This window comes from Larimichthys crocea, chromosome XVI, assembly GCF_000972845.2.
Source record: "Larimichthys crocea isolate SSNF chromosome XVI, L_crocea_2.0, whole genome shotgun sequence".
Classification (NCBI taxonomy): Eukaryota; Metazoa; Chordata; class Actinopteri; family Sciaenidae; genus Larimichthys; species Larimichthys crocea.
The window spans coordinates 12,511,078-12,533,177 of NC_040026.1; the positions used below are offsets into that span (position 1 = coordinate 12,511,078).

General features: G+C 41.5%; 1 protein-coding gene across 1 annotated transcript in view; it reads right to left on the bottom strand.

Annotated features, from left to right (window-relative positions):
• Positions 1 to 9,417, bottom strand: part of arhgap22b (Rho GTPase activating protein 22b) — a 33,246-nt gene extending 23,829 nt beyond the window's left edge. Inside the window, exons 1-2 of the mRNA XM_019253249.2 lie at positions 9,219 to 9,417; positions 523 to 722 (exon numbers count right to left, since the gene is read on the bottom strand). Of these exons, the coding sequence (XP_019108794.2) occupies positions 523 to 722; positions 9,219 to 9,261 (243 nt within the window). The 5' untranslated portion in view covers positions 9,262 to 9,417. The remainder of the gene's footprint in view (positions 1 to 522; positions 723 to 9,218) is intronic.
• Positions 9,418 to 22,100: the final 12,683 nt, after the last annotated feature.

Here is a 22,100-nt window from a genome sequence, read left to right on the forward strand (position 1 = left end):
GTATGTACTTTTTATTCCACACAGTCTTCTCCCTCGTGTGTTCTGCTAATAGCGGCTAATGTAGCCTCGAGCTGCTAGCCGCAGAGCTTAGGCGAGGGGCTACAGGGGTCTGCTAGGCTCATTTCTTTCTAACACTCGTGATTTTTTTCACTTGAGGCGATCGATCAGACTTCGTTCTGCTCTGGTAGAGCCACAAAAGGCTTAACACATTTTTTTCCCATGTCCTGGAAAAGGTCTTCAGACTTTTTTTTTTTATGGTATTACGGACTCCTTTTCCCACAACACGTCTTTTACTTTAATAAGATTAAATAATTCTTTATACTATTTTGCAGCCCAGCATTGCTTGTTAGCCTGTAAAAATCCATCAATCCTCCAGGGTGGTAAACTGCACCAGCTGGGGCCGAGATAACAACACATTTAACTGTGCAAATGTAATCACACAAGCCGAAGTACAGTGACTCGGCTCGGTTTTTTTATTTTCACCATCCTCTCGCTGCGGGCAAACATCCCTGAAGCGTTTACCTGTGGTTTGGTTTCTTCCTCGTCTTTGTAGAAGAAGAGCTGGTCCGAACGCAGCACAAACCAGCGGAGCTGCCAGTTCTTCATGATGCTGCGCTGCTTCTTCAGCCAACCGGCCTTCAGCGACCCCTCTTGGAGGCTGGGGGAGGCCGGCCGACATGACCCCCTTGACACTTCACCCATCACCATGCTCTTGGACCTGGCTGTAAACACACACACACACACACATATATATAAAGCATTTTTTTAAGCTGTTTACACCAAGCAGGCATAAAATGAGGAGTTCGGTGGGTTAAAGGGGGGATTGAATTTGTGCTTCTGCTTGATTTACTGTATTTCTTCCATTTTCTCTGGCTCGTGTCTTTTTATTCTCTCGTGTGTTATCCCTCATTCTGTATGCTGCATGCACACACAGGCTCTGCCAGGACTCAACAGTCACGAGCACACACACACATCCTTCTGCCCCCGGCTGCAACGCCTCGAGATGAAGGGGGAGTGTGACTGCAGGGAGGCGGCAGGCACAGAAAATAACAGAAAGCAGATAAAAAAACAGACTGCGAATGGGAGGATACACACACACACACACACACATATAGCCTCAGGTGACAGGGATCCCCCCCTTCCATTTCAAAGGTCCTTGGTAGAGACTTATTGTGTGTGTGCCACAACCCAACAGAATAGCAGAGGCTTTTGAGCCGAGATAATAGGACCACATGGGACAGACAGACTGGCTGGCTGACTGAATCATCCTGAACAAGCGTGCGTAACCTGAGCTCAGTCAAGGACGGGGTTAAAAGCGTGGGGATGGCAGCTTTATGGCTCTGTCTCAACGTGACTTCAGGTTTGTCCCCACTGAGCTACTCATTTTGTCCTTGTATGACGTCACATGTGGAAAAAAACTTATTTATGAGCGCAACGTGCATCATTTCTGACAACATCTGATCATATTATAGCTGATACTTGACACGTTTGTTAACACATAAAAAAGCTTGTACTGTTATCCTTTTCTATTATGATCAATGAGGTGAAATCTGACATGATGTGTAAATAAAGATAATAGATGGATGCATCAAGCATAAATTATAAATTATGTTGCACAAAACTGCCTGAAGATCTCGAGGATTTATACAGAGAATGCCACAGACGAGGGCTACATTCTGGTCAGGCAAACAAGGCAATGCTATTTGATGATCATGTATAATTTATAGAAATCAATTGTGCAGACATCCTCCCTGCTGGTGTGCGTTTTGTGCCACACACACACACACACACACACACACACACACACACTAAAATGATCAATGTTCAGATGGCGCAGAGGAAAGAAGGGGGTGGATAAATGGGGAGGGGGAAGAAAATCAATGTTTATTCTTTTTTATTGTCTCATCTCATCTCTCTCTCTCTCTCCGGCATACATATAGCTTAAAGGACAAGGATCACAGCGTTTTTATGTCTCGTCACTGCCTTTTCCTGGCAGTCTGTGAAGCCTGTTGATCCTCAGAGGTGTGTTGAATGCTCGATGGACTGCTAATGTTTTAGAAAAGGTGTAGGATTTATCGTCATGAACATTTCAATACGTCAAAGGAAAACTGTCACCTGGTTTTTCATGAAATAATTGACAATAACAAAACTAACACATGTTCAAAACGTCTTCTTTTAGCTCTGTTTTGGTCTCCACCAACTCCTGAGGGAAATATCTGTGTCTTAAGCTGCTAAATGCTTCATTAGGCTTTGCTACCTTGTCAGTAACTTTATCTTTTTTCTGTTTAGTGCTAGGCAGCTAGCATACAACAATTTTATCAGAGGTCTTTGCTGAAAACACATGTTAAGATGACAGTTAAAAACAATAACATAGTAGTTTGTAAAACCAAAACAAGCTTAAAGACACAAAAATGCTCTTTAGAACTGAGGGGAACTGCAATGTTGTTGATAATTATGGCAGTTCAGCAACACCCTCTACAGTCCACATAATCAGCAATTTTTGAGCTTTAAAGTGTCTCTAAATTTAATATATTTTTTTATCATATTCCCCAAGACAATGTGTCTTTTTGTAATATCTGCTCTATTTCTGTTGTTGTTACTGTACGGTTCACTGTGATTCCATGAGAACATTTCTTTTTCTATTTCATATTTCTCTACAGTTTAACTATCTTGTACAAAGTGGTTTGATCCAGGTTTTGATTGTTTGTTGAATGAATGTTGAATTTGTGCATAGACAGCCAAAAACCTTTGAGAATGGCGTCCATGACGTTGGTTTCAAACAGAACTTTCTGATGTGTGATGTCTGAGTTTAGCTTAAAACCTGAACAACATGGGTGGCTCAGTTAGGATGTATCAAGCAACCAGAAGTGGAAAAATATACTCTTTTATAAGATCAAAACAAACCAGTCCTTTATTTTCCATGTGTCCATAATGATCATGTTTTAGTACCCTGACAGGCTTTTATTTTGTTCCCCTGACCTCTCGCTCTCTTAATTTACCCGTCTCCTCTGCCTTGGCTTTTCTCATTTATCCATCTTGTGTTCATTCCAGTCTTTTCCAGCTCTGTATTTTCACCCCTCCTGCCCCGTCTCCCTCCATTTCTTTTACTTTGACTCGCTCTAATTCGTCTCTCTCTCCTTATGTTCAGCACTGCTGGTCCTGTTGAATCAAAGCTCTGTTATTACTGCGAACACACACACGCACACACTCACTCTCACTCACACAAAAGAGGATCCCTGCTCTCACCACTGGCACCTCATTTAGGCCGTTTTTGTTTCATAAATGAGTTCTTGGATTTGAGGCACGTTTTCATTAGCTATTTTAAAAATCATTCTTTCCATTGTTTCTGAGGACAATGTTCATTTGAGGCATTGCAAAGAGATCTTAATTAGTTTTGGCAATTGTGTAACGCTTACAACACAATGGGTTTATTCCTGCCTGTTAGCTTACAGGATGCAAAACATTGTCTTTTAGTTCTGCAGCTCTCGTGCCTCCAAACAACCTGATGCTCTAATATCACTCACTATATCATGCTCAGATGTGTTTACTAGAGAACCAAAGCTGATGCCATGTCTCTCTTAGGTTCTTTTAAACTTGGGTTTTCCAGCTCCTTTATACATTTAGAATTAGTTTAAAGATTGTACTCGTGTGATCACCGTCTTAGTTCCATGCCACTCCTCCTGTGAGGACTAACCAGGTAGAGATAATTTGTGTAAACCAAGCAGCAACCTCCGTCACTGCAGTCCCTCAAACGTCCACTTGAAGCTGGCTACAGAATGAGTCGTTCTCCATGCTGTACTGAGGGTGAAGTTCTATATAATTGGCCTGTTTACATTATAGTAAGGATTAAAGTTATTCATGTGTCTGCTTTGATTGACAGGTAGGTGCTGTTACAGGTGGCTTGTTTGAGCACCCATGCTTCATTTAGCCTGCTTTAGGTCAATCCATGATCCACTTTCTTTTTAGATTAGCCTGGAGGAAGCAGAGGCAGGACTAAATGGCAGCCACCACATTCTGAGCTTCACAACAGCTCCTCAGAAACCAACCGATCAAGGATACAATGTTCATTCTTTCTACTGTCAATGGTGTGAACATTGGGGACACAAAGTGTCTCACGTGTGAGCAACAGCTGTGTGAACTGGACTTAAAACCCAGACTGGGCGTCTTACTCTTTCCATCATATTACCAGCTTAAAGTGGTACTCACCTTCCCTGTCCTCCTTCACCCCTCTGTTTTTCCTCACAACATCACATCCCTCATGTCTTTCCATCCCTCCTCGCCCGGCAAGTGTTAGCATAAAAGAGCACCACTGTTTAACACATCAGCTGTCTGGATCATGGACTGAGTGGAACATACACTGGCCGGATGATTCACGCCTGAGTCACAACAACTGATTTTTGGAGTGTGTGACTGTGTGTGTGCCAAGCGCGACTACCCACTGCGCCAATTTGGACCTTCTGCACAGAGTGATTCAGACCTTCCTTGGCTTGGGTGGAGCAGCTCTGTGGTCACTTCTACAACTATCAGCTACAATGCTGAAAAGAGCACTCGATGCATAATCACAGCAATTCACTAAAACAGACAGCGTAATTGTGGCTTATTCATTTACAGTAGATAGTAGTTAGGGTAGGTTTGAGTGGAATAATAGGGGCTCAGCATCATGCCTGACTCTGTGTGCAGATGTACACTATGCCCACTTTTGTGTATCATGACGAACGCAAATGGTAATTTACGTAAATAGGTCTGTGTGTCATGTTATTTCAAGACAATGGATGAAGAGTTCTGGGTAAGGAGCTGAATATCCAGGAATATCAGATGGATTGGTGACTCAGTCAGTTATGAGCTCATCCATGATATCATGAATGTTTGTAGACTATTTTCTAAAGCTTCACTTAGGACATACAAAGGTAAAAACGTAATTGAATTAACAGAGCAATGCACAAGAATCCTGATCAATTTAAAGCACAGTAACTCCAGAATTTGAAAGTAAAAAAGCTAAAAAGGCATTATCGCAAACTGTGGCTTCGCTCATGACGGTAAATTTGAGTTTAAATTTTTACATTGAGTTCAAATTTGGTGAACTCTGATACTGCAAACATAGTACCAAGAGTACCAATAGTAAGCCGTCTTAACAGTGCGGACCTTTAAGTTCAAAATGGAGGAAGCTATTGTAGTTTATTAGCTGTGTTACATCATTCGTATTGATTTTGTCTTCTTGTCGGAGTATAAACTAAGATGAAAAAGATGTACTGTCTTATCATAGGCTGAGCTAAAGAGCTAGCTAAATGACGATTAAGCTAGCTAGTTCGTAGAGCCTTTAATCTTGCGAACAAATGACGGCGACACAGTACAGAAATTATCGAAAAAGAGCTCGGAGTTATTATGACTGAATAGGAGTAGCATATTTCCAGCTTGCTATCATGTCAGCGGTTAGCTCCCTAGCTACAGTTGCTCACAAACCACTGTGTCATCAAGTACCTAGAGCTAGCTAGACTTTAACCAGTAGGAGCTCATGATGCTATCTATCTGCGCATGTTTATTCATCCCAACTGCTGACTTTGATAATTAAAAGTTCTTTTAATTTAGCTTACCCAAATTAAAACAAGCTCTTTTGCACTGTCCATTGCACTGTCCACCTCGCTACATAAAGAGAACATTACTTTATAATTAATTGATTAATATACTTAATGTTGACACTGTAAATAGTGAGCTAGAATCATTCAATACAAGTGTAATTCCTACATATTCTTTGCTGTAGAAAGACAAATTGCTGTTGAATTTTAAAATGTAACTTTTCACCTGAAAGTCAGGTGGAGAATTAAATAACCAGGACAAAATATATCTCAAAACATTGGCTAATAGAGCCATGAGTATGGCTAGATAATGTTCTGGGGATAATGTTCTACAAAGTAATCCATTAGAAATGTTACATTACGCGAGGGTTCACACCCACACTACCTGAGATTAGCTACATTTGCCCAAATGCAAATCGGTGCAGAAATTCATACACTCTTAAAGCACTCAGTCCATAAAAAGTATAGTATGCAAGTAATGTGACAATGTGAACAAATGGTCGTCTGCAGGCCGAAATCAAAACCCAAGTGGCGCACTATAACACATGAAGAGACACTTGATGCTACATTCTCACACTCACGAAGTAAGCCTGGACACACACACACACACACACACACTCGAGGCCTCCATGATGTCACTTAATGCAGTTTGGAGTCATATTTATCATCAGCAGGAAATGGTTGCACGGCTCTTATGCACATCATAAAGGAGCCCATCCATTAGCATGGCGAGGCGGGTACTCCACAATAGCTAGACAATAGCTACGCTGATGACTAAATCACACACACACACATGTGCACACAAGCATGCACACAGGGATGTTGGAGGAATTCAATTTCATTAATCTGGTTGTTGCGCAGTGATTTATGGCTCGTAGAAAATGGCAAAGAGAGTTACAGGTGCATCAGTGCGTAACTTCCAGTTAGGCTATCACTGTTGATTAATGTGTGCGTGTGTGTGTGTGTGGCAGCCTTTCCTTGACAAGCTGGAGGTGTGGCCAGTAATATACAGCCTGTATGTGAAAGCTGCAGTAGAGCAGAACTGATCTGCAGCAGCGGGTGTGCAAATCTGTGCATTTCTGTGCATCTTATCATCTCCACATGCTCATTACTGTGAATTTTTCATCCATGCAGCACACTCTCCCTCGCAAAATCTAGTCGTGAGTGTGTTCATTCATGAAGCCTTTGGTAAGGAAGAATGTCAGGGTGTTGATACATCGCAGGACTTTGATCATAAAACCATGGTAACAGATCAAAAAGATACAGCGGGAGAATGAAGCAGCTGATATGTGGGCAATTAAAGCTGCTACTAGATTTCTGGTGCCAGCAAAAGAAAAATGTGCTCTATATAGAATCATATTAGAGTTTTTTGTAGCGAATACTGGAGCAGAGCAGTCAGATTTTTCTTCTATGGAGCAAATATTGTTGGTTCTTAGTCAGAGAAATGTAACTAAGATTGGATGCAAAGTGGATTTTCACTTACACACACATTTCCAATTAAGAGTTGCTTGGAAGGGAAGCATAATCCAACTGATTTACTAATTACACCTCAGAGGCAAATCAAAATAATCAGTTGGGTAAATAATGTTTGTACGCTAAGTATGAAACTGGAGCCAGCTAAAGATTAGCGTAGATCCACACAAAGATAGCGAGGAGGGGGAAACAGTTAGCCTAGCTTTGTTCTGACCAAAATAAATATAAACTATATATAAAAATATAATAAATAGACATTATATAATATCTTAATTTGGGTGCCCACAGCTTTCAGTCTTCATGTTAAGCTAAGCTAAGCTAAGCTAACTGTCCCTTGGCTTTAGCTTCATAGGCTACAGACAGTTTCAGTTTTCTATCACTAAGAAAAAAAAAGTTCCCCTAAAATATCTAATTGTTCCTTTAAATGAAGTTCAGTGATTAAAGAGCTACAAGATGAGGAAGACTGTTTGGTGAAACCTAGCTAACTATGCAATGGTTCCTAGCAGGCTAACCCTAAAGTTATATACAGCACAACCATGCTAGTTTGCTTGTCAACTGACAAATATATATATATATCTTATATATGTGTATCTTATCATATCAAAGCTAGTTAGCTTGTCACTGACCTTCCAAAGTCATATACACAAGTAAATCTATGTTAGTTAGCTTAGCATCCAAATTATAAAACATATATGTTTTATATATGTGTATCTTATATCTTACATATAGCATATCTAAGCTAGTTAGTTAGCCAGTCACTGTCCTTCCAAAGTCATATATAGCTTATACATAAGTAAATTTATGCTAGTTAGCTTGTCTTTTGACCTTCTAGCATCATGAATGTCGCAGCCATGAGGGATCTATAAAAATAAAAGTGAATGACATTTATACTATTGATTCAAGCTCTGAGCGTCTTCTTTGACATTGTAGTCTGCCATTCAAAAACGTTTCAGTCGTCTTAAATGTCACGCGCCCGCTGGTTAATGTTGTGTCCCTTTGTTGACCCACTTTAACCTCAGCCCAGTCTGTACTACACAACCACATCTGTCACATACCCGTTTATTCATGGGCTCCATGCAACAAATGTGATGCTGTCAGCAGAGAAGCGCCAGTTTGCAGAAGGCATGCGGGGAATGCTTCTCACGCAGAATCATACAGCCGCTTTAATCTCTTCAATTTTCACCGTCTTAACTGAAAGGCAGCAAGGATGAGTGGCATTTCCAACATCTTAAATATAGCGAGCCAGTTGTATTTTGCATTTTTTGTTGGTCTCGTATGTAAAAGGTCATCTGTAAATACACATAAAGCCTTTTCACTTATTGACCCCCCAGAAAAGGTGATCTTAATGCTACTAGCACTAAATATCACTTTTGTTAAATGATTTGACATGGTCTAAACGTGATGTTGTAATCAATTAAATGCTAATGTACAACACGTAGTGAATCACACTTACTCATCAAACCAGTTGAATCTGTTCTGCCGTCTTAATTTATGCAAACACACATATTTAATCCACTTTGCTGCCAATTTCATGCTGCTCCGGCGGAGGATTCACACATCACTCTCCCATTCTAGGGAACTATTCATTTCATTTTAATCAGATCCAGCTGTATAATTGCAGTCATGGAGATTAGTGCCAAGGAAGGAAGGAAGGACACACACACACACACACTGGCACAAATGGACATATTAATACATCCATCCATGCAGACGCACACACACAAGTACAAACACAAACACACACACACACACAGCAGCTGACAGCAGTCTGATAGTGCCGAGTGTTGCAGTGATGAAACCAGAGATGCTCCTCTTGATAGAATTTACGCCGGCAGCGTTGGCCGGTTGTAGTAGAATGCATAATGTACGCGAGAGCTTCCCTGTGTGGGCAGAGCTGAGGCTTCATTCAGAAATGTGTGGCTGCAGAGTGGAGAAAAAAAAGTGTTCCTGCAGACACTTTCTTGAATTATAGCAGGAAAAAAATAATCACTTTTTAAATGTGCAATATATTTCTAAAAGTGCAGGTCAGTGTCCAGATAAAACCACAGCATCACTCAACACATCCTCTCATCTGTTAAGGTCCCTGTCAGATATGACATGATGTGTCACTACAGAGTTAGAAGATGTATAGCAGCTAATACAGCTGGCAGCAGTGCAAACAAACCGTCTTACCTCTTCTGGTCTGTCTGATCTTTGGGCTCAGCATGGCTGTCATCGCTCGTCCACGCACTCTCCTCTCGGCATGTTCATGTACATCCAAGCACCCCACCCCTTGTCTCTGCCTCTCTGTCTTTGCCTCCTCTCCTCTTCTTCTTCTCCTTCTGACCTTCTGCAGTGCGGCCGGCAGCAAGGGGGTTGGGTGAACAGGGGAGGGGAGGAGAATGGAAAGAGAAGGGGGTGGTGTAGGAGGAGGAAGAGGAGGAGGAACTACCCCTCTGTTTTTTTTTTTTTTTTTCAGTGCACACGCCCAGTGGCCTCTACCCCTCCCTGTTACATTATTCATAGCAGTACATCCGCCTGGAGTAGATGGAGGAGGAGGAGGTTTTTCTTTTGGGGTGGGTCTCCCACCGGCAGATCACGAACCCGAGCGGCTAACAGATGCCTCGTTGTAAGTGTTGTTATTTTCTGCATAAAGACGAGGATGTTTTTAAAGGAGGTGAGAGAAAAAAAAGGAGAAAGGGTGGGGGTGTTCATGTGGCAGGTGTCTCCTCCTTCTGCATCTAATTAAGCTGTAGAGGTCCTCAGCTTGTCTCCACCTCCTTCCCTTAATTACTCATTACCCTCCCATCCATCCGTCCTCTGCTTCCTCTCTCTCCTTCTCTCTCTTGCTGTATCATTGTTTGATGTTTTAATCGTTTCTTTTCCTCCCACCTCCCTCGCTACAATTCTACCTCCCTCTAGTTCTGCTATAAATCCGTCAGTCTCCACTCTCTTTTTCTTTTCCTCTTAATCACCTACCTTAACCATTTTTGTCTCTGCCACTCTTGGCTGTCTAAGAGCGATGCTGCCGTCAATTCAAAGTCAGATGTGGGAATTTCCCAGCTCGTACAGCAGGTCATAATTACGTCCTTGAGGCATTCCAGTGGCACAACTCAGAAAAACCAGGGGAGAAAAAAACCCACTCTTCCCCTTCTAACAGACAATGTCATGTCTCCCTGAGGTACAGTTGCCTGTCATTGACAAAAGAAAGTGTGTAGGAGTGTGGCAGAGAAATTTAAAGCCAAGAGGAAACATGTCACCAGTGACCATTTTGGCAAGTTTTAGGCAGTAAGATTTTTCATTTTCAATTCTTCTGAGCATTCAGAAGCTGCATCTGTTGCCGTGTTTGTGGCGTACTGGCAGAAAAGCCATTGTTTACTAGTTTACGGCCGACTGTAATGGTGCACACACACAGTGTGCCACTTTTTGCAATAACCGACTTGCTTGTCTCAATTTCAACAGAGTCGCCCACTCATTCAGTCATTTTGGGTCACCTAGCATTACTGCAGTTGTGTTGTCTCCTCTGCAACCTGATCATTCACCAAAATACTGTTCACTGTGGGGTGTAGCTTGGGACAAGCAGCTAAAATATCAGGTAACGTTAAAGCAACCCCAGTGCAATACCATTGTGGTAAACTGGACATTTCTACATGTGTATTTACGGTTGCCACCTTGGATTTGTAAAAAAAAAGGGACCAAATGTTGAGCTGGGCCGGGCCGGGACATTATTAATAGTTCAGACTAAACAATGAACATCTAATCCAGACATAAGTGACAGTTATAAAGTAATGTTAATACATTTATTCATTCAGGGGTCACACACACGTCTGAACTCTGAGGGTTTGATGAGTTTAAGGTCCCATGCCCCGCACACACAGGGCCGGGAATCAAACCAGCGTGAAACAGATCAGTGTTGTCAAAGGAGCCTACTTAAAGTAACATTAGCTTCAACATGTAAAAATAACATACCACACCTCAGTGCTTTTTTGTTCTTGCATGGATTTCCAATGCATTTTGTCCTCCATATTTTACCGATATTTTTGCCGGACACGGAATGCAACGGGTGGAAAAAGAGTCTCCCTCGGTCGGCCGTACCGATTCAAACGTTTCGCCCAAACGTTTCGCCCAATCAGGATTGTAACGTCTGTATCTTTTTTTCATGCTGGTGGCTTGCATGTTCCATCTCCTTCCTCATCAGTCATCTCTCCCATTTCAAATAAGATGCCAAAACTAGATGAAAGGAAGACATTCGCTCAGTCAACGTGGAAGCGATTAAGTTTTCTTCTTTGGACAATGGGGGCATGGTGCCCCAACAAGGTTATCACATGATTAGACGTAGGCTATACACGGGAAGAAAACAGAGGCATTTTTAAATAGCTACAGAAGCATGGGACTACAGAACGAAGGAAACATTTTCCCTAAAAAACGGGACAAATTGTGTCCCGGAAGAGATTTTCTTTCCCCTGGGACAGCTGATGAAAAAAAGAGAACAATTCTGGGAAAAACGGGTTGGGTGGCAACACTAGTATTTGTTATGTCAAGCAAGCAAGGTCAACAACACAAGACATAGCAACCAGCTAATATTACTTAGTAGTCCAGTTCCTAGCTTTTTTCATCAACTTCCTGCTGAGCCCGGTTACATTACCCATTTGCCCAGCTCTGGTTCTAGCACGACACTGGCTCTGCTCCACATCAGCCTGTGCTCCGGGTCTGAACCCCTTTTTTATGGTGGTCCAAACACCTGTGGTACAAATACTAACACTCCCTCAGTGCTATGAGCTCACAGCCTAGCTAACAAACTGAGCTAACATTAGCTAACAGCAGCTATGATTTGCAGCAGTTTACTTTACTGTCCATCAGGAAACTCTGTAAATCACAGAGAGCTGATGTGCAGCGGCCAGAGGACATCAGAGGGAAAACCATAAAACATTTACTCCATAAAATATGATCCAGTTTCACCAAAATCATTGACTTACATACTTCTCATGGGTGCTCGTACAAAGTTACATAGTGCAGAAACAATGAGAATGACAGATAACACAAAATCTGTTATTCTGTGGTAGAAATGTTACAAAATGTTTCTTTAACAAATTATTATTTGACATTTAACACATGATATTTGGAGGAATTCAAACAGTCACTTTAAGGGAACTTTTATATAGATGTTTGCATTACTAGCTGCATGGTTTGTTATGGATATTTGTCTTTTTTAATGGTAGATTAATATAGTCCATTCTACCCTTCAAGCCAAAGACCATAATAAGACCTTTTTACTTCCACAAAGCTATTTTCTAACCTGAAAAATCAAATTTCATGCTCCAACATCTTAGTAATTGAGTTTGTTACACCAGATAAATAAGTTAAATCTAAATCTAATCTTAATGGAGAGAATAAGTAACACAGTCCTGCTAAAAGCTAAGTAGTCTACCTTAGATGTCAGTTTAGCTTTAGACACTTACACTAGCTTATGCAGACTTAAGTTTAAGATCTGTCTGTTTGTCACATTAACATTCTGTTTTTATTGGTTGACAAAAACTTAAACACATTTATTCAGTTAGTCTTTTTCTAGTTTCGGATAAAGAAATTCATCTGTTTCTTTACATTTCCCCTTTCTGATATAGAAATGTTTTTGCTCTTCTTCTCTGGAAGGCAGCATCGGACCTGCCGTTGCTGTTAGCAGCTGTGCTACAGCAGCCGGGCTTCCCTCCTCCTCCAGCGTACAGAGGATAATGGCCTTAAGTCCTGCACTGCAATTGAATCAGAGCTGGCCTCACGTCACCACAGCTGCTCTTATTACAGAGCAAAGAGGGAGAGGGAGACACAGAGGGGGCAGACGAGTGTGTGTCTGTGCGCCCTCATGTAACATACATGCACAGATTCACACAAGCCAACAAGCATTTCAAATGAAGCAGCAAAGATAGATCTGCACACACACACACACACATGGGCAGAAAACCAAAATGGAGCCAAAATGAGACTGACAGAAACAGATAGGGGTCACGCAGGCTGAAATGAAACAGACAAAAAACCCCAAGATGAAGCAGAGTGAGGGAAGAGTGACACACACACACAAACACAAACCAAAATGAGACAGCAATAAAAAGCCCTCAGTGCCAGTGTTTGGTTTGAAACCACGGTTGGGTGAAAGCGATGTGGCCACACCACGCTGGGTGTGGCTCTGGGTGTTGTTTCCTTCTGAATTTATCCCCCCCAAACCAGCCTCCTTTTGTTCAGTTATCGCAGAGTGGGATGTTGGACAAAAGACGAAGAGACAGGAAGGTGAGAAGAGGAGGGAGCGTGGACTCAGAGGCTGGACGTTTCGAGCCGCAAAGTGAGATGAGTGGCAAAGCTGCAAACCACCAGAGCAATGCTCAACCATTGCCTTCCTGTTTTTGTTTAGCCATAACCACTGGGCTGCTCTGTCTGCACTCCACTGGCACCATGATTCTGATATACACAAGCTTCCACACCAATTTCAGAGCTTGCTTGATTGTCAGGCTGTTCCCTCCAGCTTTATGTGATGGAGACTGTTTTAGAGTGAGGCCTTGTCAGCTTGGAGAAATGGATCTGTCTGTGACACCTGCTGTTGGTCATCTTCTTCTAGCTAAGTTCTCACTGCCTGACATTTCACATGATGGCTTATAGAGTACAGATCTTATAATAACTTATTTGCACTAGTTTTAATCTTGTGCATACATAATATTAAATTGTGGGTGCAAGATTTAGGACTTTAGGTGTGACAAGCTCTTGACAATAACCACAGAGCAGAAGAGTAGAACAGGCTGTGTCCAAGTGTTAACCTACGAAGCAAACACAGAAGTGCCCAAAACTGCAGTTCCTCAAACGTCCACTTGAAGCTGGCTACATAAGTCCCCATACTAAAATGTCCCAACTTCCCAGCAGAAATAAACATGTTTACAGCCTGGTACAATACATAGACATAAGAACAGGTAAAAGAAAGGGAAAAGGCTCCAGAGGGAGCTCGGAGTAGAGCCACTTCTGTGGTTTGGATTAGGATGCCTCCTTTGGAGGTATTCTGGGTACATCCAACTGGCACTGGTAACCTGCTTAAGGGACTATATCAGCTGTCTGGTCTGGGCGCGCTATGAGTTCCCCCAGGAGGAGCTTGAATGTGTTGCTGTGGAGAGGGACGTCTGGAACGCCCTGCTAACTGCCAACGTGACCTCACCCCAGATAAGTGGAAGGAAAAGGATGGATGGTTGCATGGGTAACAATTATTTAACACATAAATACTCTTACAATATAGTATCATACTTTCTACAGCACCTCCATCACTCTTTAGATATAAGCTAGATGTAAACTAAGGAGCAGGATGTCTTCATTCATATAATTTAGCCACTGCTAGTTCAAGTGCAAACCTTCACTTACTCACAGTGCCTGCTAGGTGGTTTACCAACTTCATCTGACTTCTTGTTAAACAGACCACCAACACTGGCTGGGATATCTGGGATTGTAGAAACAGAAGTTGGTGTGTGTTCATGAAATGCTGTCATTAGTGTAATGTACCAAAGAACGATATAATCTAGTACATAAGCAGTGGCTTCAAGACTGATTTCAGTGTAGGCAACATGATGATGATGATGACTGTTTAGATTGCTTGCTTGGCTTTGGTAGGAGGCTCCACGTCAGACTCCATAATCCGAAGGATGCTGTCAACCATTCTTACTCCCAAGTCTGTCATTTGCTCTGGCAAAGGAAACAAGCAGCCATTCAGACAAACCATTATACAAGACTACATGTTTGGTAAGTTTCCTCCTATGTAAACGGTTTTCTAGGTCAAGTTCGGGCAGTTGGAAGCAGGTAATGGTGCAAGATATGAGAGATAAACAAACAAGATAAAAGGTGTTAATTGGTTTCTTTAGAGGTGTTTGAAGGCAATCTGACACATCAGTTGCAGTGAATGCTGAAAGAAACATGTGCATTGTTTGGAGGTTTTTCACATTTATGAATGAAAACAAGTGAAGGAAGGATTTTCTGTGGAAACAGACAAGAGAGAATGTGCCACAACAGAAAAGAAAGCAGGAGGATGAAAACACATCAGCTTTAAGACACAGAGACAAAGTCTTCACTTCAGGTACTGGATATTTGTGAAAGTAGTGAAATGAATATTTGAGTGAAATCAGATAATTGGTTAACTGTCATTTTCAAACTGAAATCGGTCATCATTAGCTCTTATGTTAGCAGACTGATTAAATATAGCTGACTTCATTCAGACATTCAAATAATATGTTCCATCTGAAACATTCAAATGTTATACGCTCAAACCAGAAATGTAAAAATAGCTGAATATAATCACCTTTTTGTATAACTGTGAAAGGTGTATGAGTCCTATATTTAGGACTGCTAACCTTTGGCCCTTTGTTTACACTCGAAAACAGCTGTTAGTGTTGGGCAGCGCTAGCACACTCTCTGTGGAAAGACTGGAGATCCATGCCGAAGTGAGGAGAAAGAGACAGGCATGCAAAGCTGGACTGAAGCCCTGGGAACGGTACATAAAGTACACAAGCTGCTTTTAATAATAAAAAGTATTGGTATCAATATTTGCTTTCTGGACCTGTATTACTTTGTATAAGATCTTGAGATCTTAAGATTTTGCTGCATTGCTCACCCCTATTGATCGTTTTATCTCACTTTTTGCAAGAGAGCAAATAAGAAAGTGTCAGACTTTTTCTTTCAGGATGTCTGCCAAGTGATGACACCGGATCCTTGTATATAAGTATAGAATTAGTTTTGTGTCAAATCAATCCAAACAAAACTTCTTGGTGGTTTCATGCACCTTGCCTTGGGTTGACTCCAGACAGGATTCCAGCTGTAAATGAAGAATGGTGGTGTGACATGTGCTGCTTGCTTGGGATTAAATGTGTCCTGATACCATGATAGATGTTGTTTTCTGAAAAAAGGCTCACCTGTAGTAGTTAGGGCATTGCGAATGTGATCTACTACAGCAAACAGAATGGTAAAAAGTCATTTGAGTGATTTTTAGGGAACATTTTTCATGACTAAATTCATACTGAAATCTGTAATTCATCCAATAACGAACCAGCTTTACCTCGCTACACTAATGAACAATGCCCAAGAACTTTCTCTGTATTCTGTGTATATCTATCTTTACCTTTATTGTATTGCTCTTGGCAATAAAAACGTTTCTGATTCTGATTCTGAACAAACTACCTTATAGATAACACTAAAGTTAGCCTCATTGGATAAAGCTAACTTCGCTAGCTACATTTCAGAGTTTATCTTAACTTCTAACTTAACACAACAAAACAACAAAACAGGGGGCGGTCGGTAGTGTAGTGGGTTAAGCGGCCGCCCCATGTGTGGAGGCTATAGTCCTCGCTGCTGCTGGCCCCGGTTCGACTCCCACATCGGATGGCTAATTTACTGCGTGTCACTCCCCCTCTCTCTGCTCCCTGTCTATCAGCTGTACTATCAATAAAGGCATAAAAGGCCAAAAAAATAATCTTTTAAACAACAACAAAACAGACAACATAGGTATATAATGAAAACTTGCAGGAATTAATTTACACATTGATTGTCTCGATGGCCAGCTGGTACAGTATTGTAGACACTTGATAACCCGCCTTCTACAGTGAACGAGTTCTGGAGCACTGAGCTGTCAATCAAAAAACCCTTAGCCAATGGGGACACACCCTTGAAAAAGCCCGCCCACCTGAGAGGTTTGTGTCAGAACTGAGAGCAAAAAAATCAAAAAATCAGAGCGCAGACAAGAGAGGTTGCAGCGAAACTGCAAAGACAACAGCAAGAGCAAAACCCAACAAAGCAAACAAAAAACATATTTATCCAGGAATTTTAATTTTAAATGATAATTTTAATGTTTGAGATTACCTTTTTTGCTACAGTGAGTTTTTTTCTCTCTTAATTAATTTTATTCGTTCTCAAGTTCTTTTTTTTTGTTTGACATTGAAGAAGAAATTACTCCTCATCACAGTCCCTGAGCCAAATCAGGAGTTGTTGATTGGTTTCTTGGTTTCTAGGCTTTTCAGGCATACAGAATAAAGTGCCATTTGGTATTGTAACTTTCATCACGCAGGGTCAGGGTAGATTACACTTGCACAGTTTTGTGTTTTCCCTTCAAACACACGCCAATTAAATGAGTTGCCAAAGCTGTACAAAGTTGATTAGTAATTTAAGTACTGACGCATGTAATTAGTCTCATTTGAGTCATTTGAGTCATGCATGCTCTTTGCAGGCTGAACTGGTTGATCTCAATAGTCTCCTATTGCCAATCAGGGTTTTTGTTTTCACTGTAGCGTGGCATAGAACGTAGGCGAAGACAATGCCTTGGGCGCAGTTCCTCTGGATAAGTACCACCACCAGTATCTGTCTAAAGACATGGGCGGAGACAGAGTCAGATAGTGAATGGCATGGAGTAGGAGCTGGGGAGCTTGGGCTCAGTTGTTTTCTTTGCTTTCTCCATTGTTTTTGTCCAGCACATGCATTTATGTTTGTTGTAACATACTAGGACTAAAACTGTTAAATAAATCTGTGCCCTTTGTCTAGTCATGATGGTATGTGGTTGATTAAAACACCTCCACACACATGCCACTTTAAGCAGTTTAGTACATTATTATAGTCTTTATTTTTTTTTTTATAATTCTCCTAAATTTTAAGACAAACCCAATTTTAAATTTAAGTTAAGAGTAAATGACACAAAGTCTGGAGTGCATATTCTCAGCTGCAGTAAATAAGGAGCTCTGTGAGTATCACTACATCACCAAGCTTCTAGCTCCACCTGTTAAGCGAGGACACACAGATGAACTACGATGTGCCGCTTAAAATTCTTTAAACATTTTCTGCTGTCAAATCTCTGGAAATACCTCAGCATGCTGTTGTAAAGTTGTTGTTCGGTGAACTGCAGGACAACAGGACGTTTTTTGTAGAAACTTGTGCAGCATGCTGAAAAATTCAGCCATTGATGTTTCTCTTAATAAACGTGTTTAATCTTTCCGTCACCGCCAAGGTCAAACCATGTCACAGTGGAGGAACCATGCTCAGAATGGTAACAAGTCCTCAGGATCCACAGTGTTTGGAAAACCGTGTTAAATATTGATGCTGGCGGTGATTAAAATTTCATAATGGCAGGGATGGGCTGTGCTTAAAACAGCCCAGTGGGTGGTCGTTGAAGGTGTGACTGTTGACTTAGCATTATTTATTGATTATTTATTGATCGCCACCAAAGGGCTTCATCAGTCATTCACCAGCAGAGGTGTAATAATGTAAAACAATATCAAGAGAAGAAGTAGTGGTTATGTCCAAGTGTATTGTGCTGCAGAGATATCTACTGAAATTAACAGTAGCTATACACCCCTATACTTTCTGATAATCCCATTTATGCCTCAAGGCGATCGTGAGTCACTGTAGCGCCTAGTCAGTCCAACATGACGACGTGAACCAGGCAGAACAGAGGGACAGAGCAGACAGATCAGCAGCCTGGGCGGCGGGGGGTGCATGTTGAGGAATAAACACCCATTCTGCTCTGAACTTTTGAGATTATAAAAGTGGATTTATCTTCGCTTCGCAGACCTGATGTCAGACTTTTCAAAGTCTGTTAAACATTCAATTCAGTAACCTGCGGTAACAAAATAATGACGTGTAATCAGAAAATCATTAATTAGAAATGTGTACCAATATACAAAACACAAAGTAACACTGGTTAAAATGATTCACACATTTTGCTCATTATCACGCTCTCACTCTGTAATAAGTAACAGTCCAATGACTGAAGCTCTCATCGCACATCCTTTAATTAGAGGCTCGTTAAGAGAGGAGTGGGACCGACTGAAGACAGATGCGGCAGACAGGTGTTTTCCCATGAGGTCTGTCTGTCTGTCTGTCTGCCTCTGTCGCACCCTCTCTAGCCCCCTCTCTGCCCTCATTACCCTCCCTCACTCCTCTGTCACTGGAAATCAGCACAGTTGGCCATGACTTCATCCTCTAATGGTTATGAGAGGAGCTGACAGGACAGCAGACTGTGGCGTATGCAATATGGATGGAAGCCTTCTGCCTGTCTGATTGTGTGTCTGTCTTTTTGTCTGAAATTTTATATTCAGTCCTTTTGTCAGGCTCGAGCTGTTGCATGTAAGAATTTACATAAGACAAGCCATGTACTTTGTATCTGAAATGCAACCTATAATGATTTAAACTAGATTTTCAGCTCCCATGAATTCTTTCCAGCACATAATTGTGCTTGTTTCTCACTTATCTATGATATCCAACCATCTTTTATTCTCATGTTATCTTTTCAACTCTTGAGTTGTAATTTCTGCTGTATAAACGTCAGCATTTGGCCTGTTTACCCCTAAATTCCACCGGGCACGGCTGCAACATTTACCGGCAGCAGTGTGGCTGGTGGAGTTGATTGTGGGCATTCTAGACAATACTCCACCAGATTCCACCAGAAGTGGCACTCTGCTGCTCCGCGGAGAATATGCGGCATCGGTCAAAATAGACCAGCGGCGTATTCCCCGTGGACTGTATCCGCAAAAAGCAGCACAGAGCAGATCGAGCTAGCTGGAAGTCAGACACAGAAACGGCATAGAGAATCCGGTCAATTTTCAAAATAAAACACCCTTTCTGATCGTAAAAACAGACAAAAGTGACAAAATATTTAACTATGTAGCCTACTTACTCATGGTAGAAGCACATAAACCAAAGAAAAATGACCAAATTTAGGGTTTATTGACACTCGAATTGACCTAAAATATAGTCAAGCAAAGTCCAATGTAACATTATGTGTATTTTCATTGTCTTTTCTATGCTGTTTTTCACTGTTTGAGGTTTCGCACTCATATTAATTGCATCATCCGATTGTGAAATCTTCTTCTGGAATGGTTTCATTGTATCTGGTTGGAAAATTTATCTTGACAAACCAACTCCTAATAATCACATAATGGTAGTGGATGGAAATTCACATTAATTGACATTTTCTTTGTTATATTTTCTTGGAATACGGGCTACATTTGGATGGAAGCTCCAGGGCTGAGAGAGGTGAGACGCATTGCTGTCATGTAAAATTAAAAACCCACAAAGGAACTATCACCAATCTTTATAGTTCCTGTGAGCTCTTAAGATGGATTTCGATTCATTGTTTCGGTTTTATAACCCACTACTTTACTGTTATGTTTCAGTCTCACCGCTCTCATCAGTCTCGCTTCAGGACAGGCTGTACCTGCCCGGGTCCAAAACAGCCAAGAAACAGTCAAAACACAGTGGAGCATTTAAGCTGCTAAAATTACAGATATTTTTCTCAGGAGTTGGTGGAGAATGAATATAATCTCAGATGTTGCTCCATGTCTGCTGGAAGTGTTATCTTATCTGGATGTCTGAAAAGCAATGCAGCTGAATCAAGCCCTGTTGATGTCTGAAAATGAACCTTTGATACATACAAACGTAAATCCTGAAAAGAAAGCCACACAATACCTTTCTGAGTTCCTGGTTTCATTTCCTATAATGTACCAAAGTCCAAGTGCCCTCTATCTCGGCCAGTAAAGGAGCCATGGCCATGCAATCAAAATTAATTAGATTCTATTTGCGGCCACATTTCTTTGCCTCTGCAGCAATTCCGTTCCATTCATTCTGCCTGCCTCTGTGTGTTTGCTTGATTGACATACAAGAGAGGCCAGAGGGGGGGATGGAGAGACTGATGGTTTGGTGGAGGAAAAAAAAAAAGCAAAGAGACAGCACATACGTATGTGTGTGTATATGTGTGAATGTGTGTGAATTGATTTTCAATAGCAGCTGACAGTGCCCAAAGAGCATTAGACTGTTCAGCTGAAACAGACCTCCGGCTACATTAGTTAACCAAGCCACGATGATCCATAGAGAAATACCAAAAAATAAACTGATATAAACACAATCATGGATTTTACTTGTGGTTGTGGAGGAAGGATGAACCAGTTCAAACTGTGCCTGTGACATTTTCATCATACTGAATAGATTTTTCTTCTGCACGGAAAAATAAATCAGATTTTGAAATACGGGAACAATGAAGTTTTCGTGACGCTGCATTAAGGTGTAAACCGTGACAGATGAACCAGAACTTTCCATAAAACTGATTCTGTACAACTCTAAAAATGGCTTCTGCTGCCTTTTTGCGCTCACGATATGGCTGAGTCAATACCAGGCTTGCTCGCTTCTTAATGAACCTATCTGCTAAGATCTTAATCCAGTCTACTCAGCACTCTTCAGCTCAGCGATGTGGTAAAAACTAGGTGACAAGGGCCTCTGAGATTATTCACTGTTTTCAGATTGTATCGATTGCTTGGTGGACCTAGTGCTGGCTATGAAAATGAGGTGTAAATAAGACTGATAATAGGACTGAGGAGAATAAACAGAGGACAAAACATATGGCCTCCATCCTCTTGAACCTGTTGTGTGGTGATCTTTGAGATACAACAGTTAGCTAGGCAGCTGCCCTTAGCGAGGCACTGTCTCTTAATACATCCTGAAAAAGGTTTGGCCTAGGGGCTACATAGTGTGAGATGCAGGGGTAACGCCGACCAGAGTGAAAGACTGACCACTGCTCAGTGTAGCTGAGCTAACTGAATTTATCAGCTACGAGCTGATAAAGACCCTTCATGACTCTGACTCTGACTTAAGAGTGTGTTTACACAATCATTTATGGCAAACTGTGAGTGTACTAAATGCACTCATAATGGTCAAAAAGTGTGTGCCAAAGCGTGTGGAACGCTGGACACTTCTCGCCCTTAGTTGTGTAGCGGAAGGCCATCTCTATCGCCCTTGTGAAAATGGCAGTCGAGGAAGCTGCTGGAGCTGAGGTGGGTGCTGGGAATACCGCAATATACACATGTAAGTTGTACATGTGTTGGTCCTAATGCTTCATCCGGTTACAAGACGGTGAAGAAAAAGAAAACGCTGTAAAATGTTGTGATCTCTGATAAGTGCCAATATTCCAATTGACACTACTCTGCCGAAATTACCGCACCATTAGCACACTACACAAAAATGTACAAGCAGAAGTACACGAATTGAGACACAGCACAAGTTTACAGTGTGTTTGTCTGTCTCAGA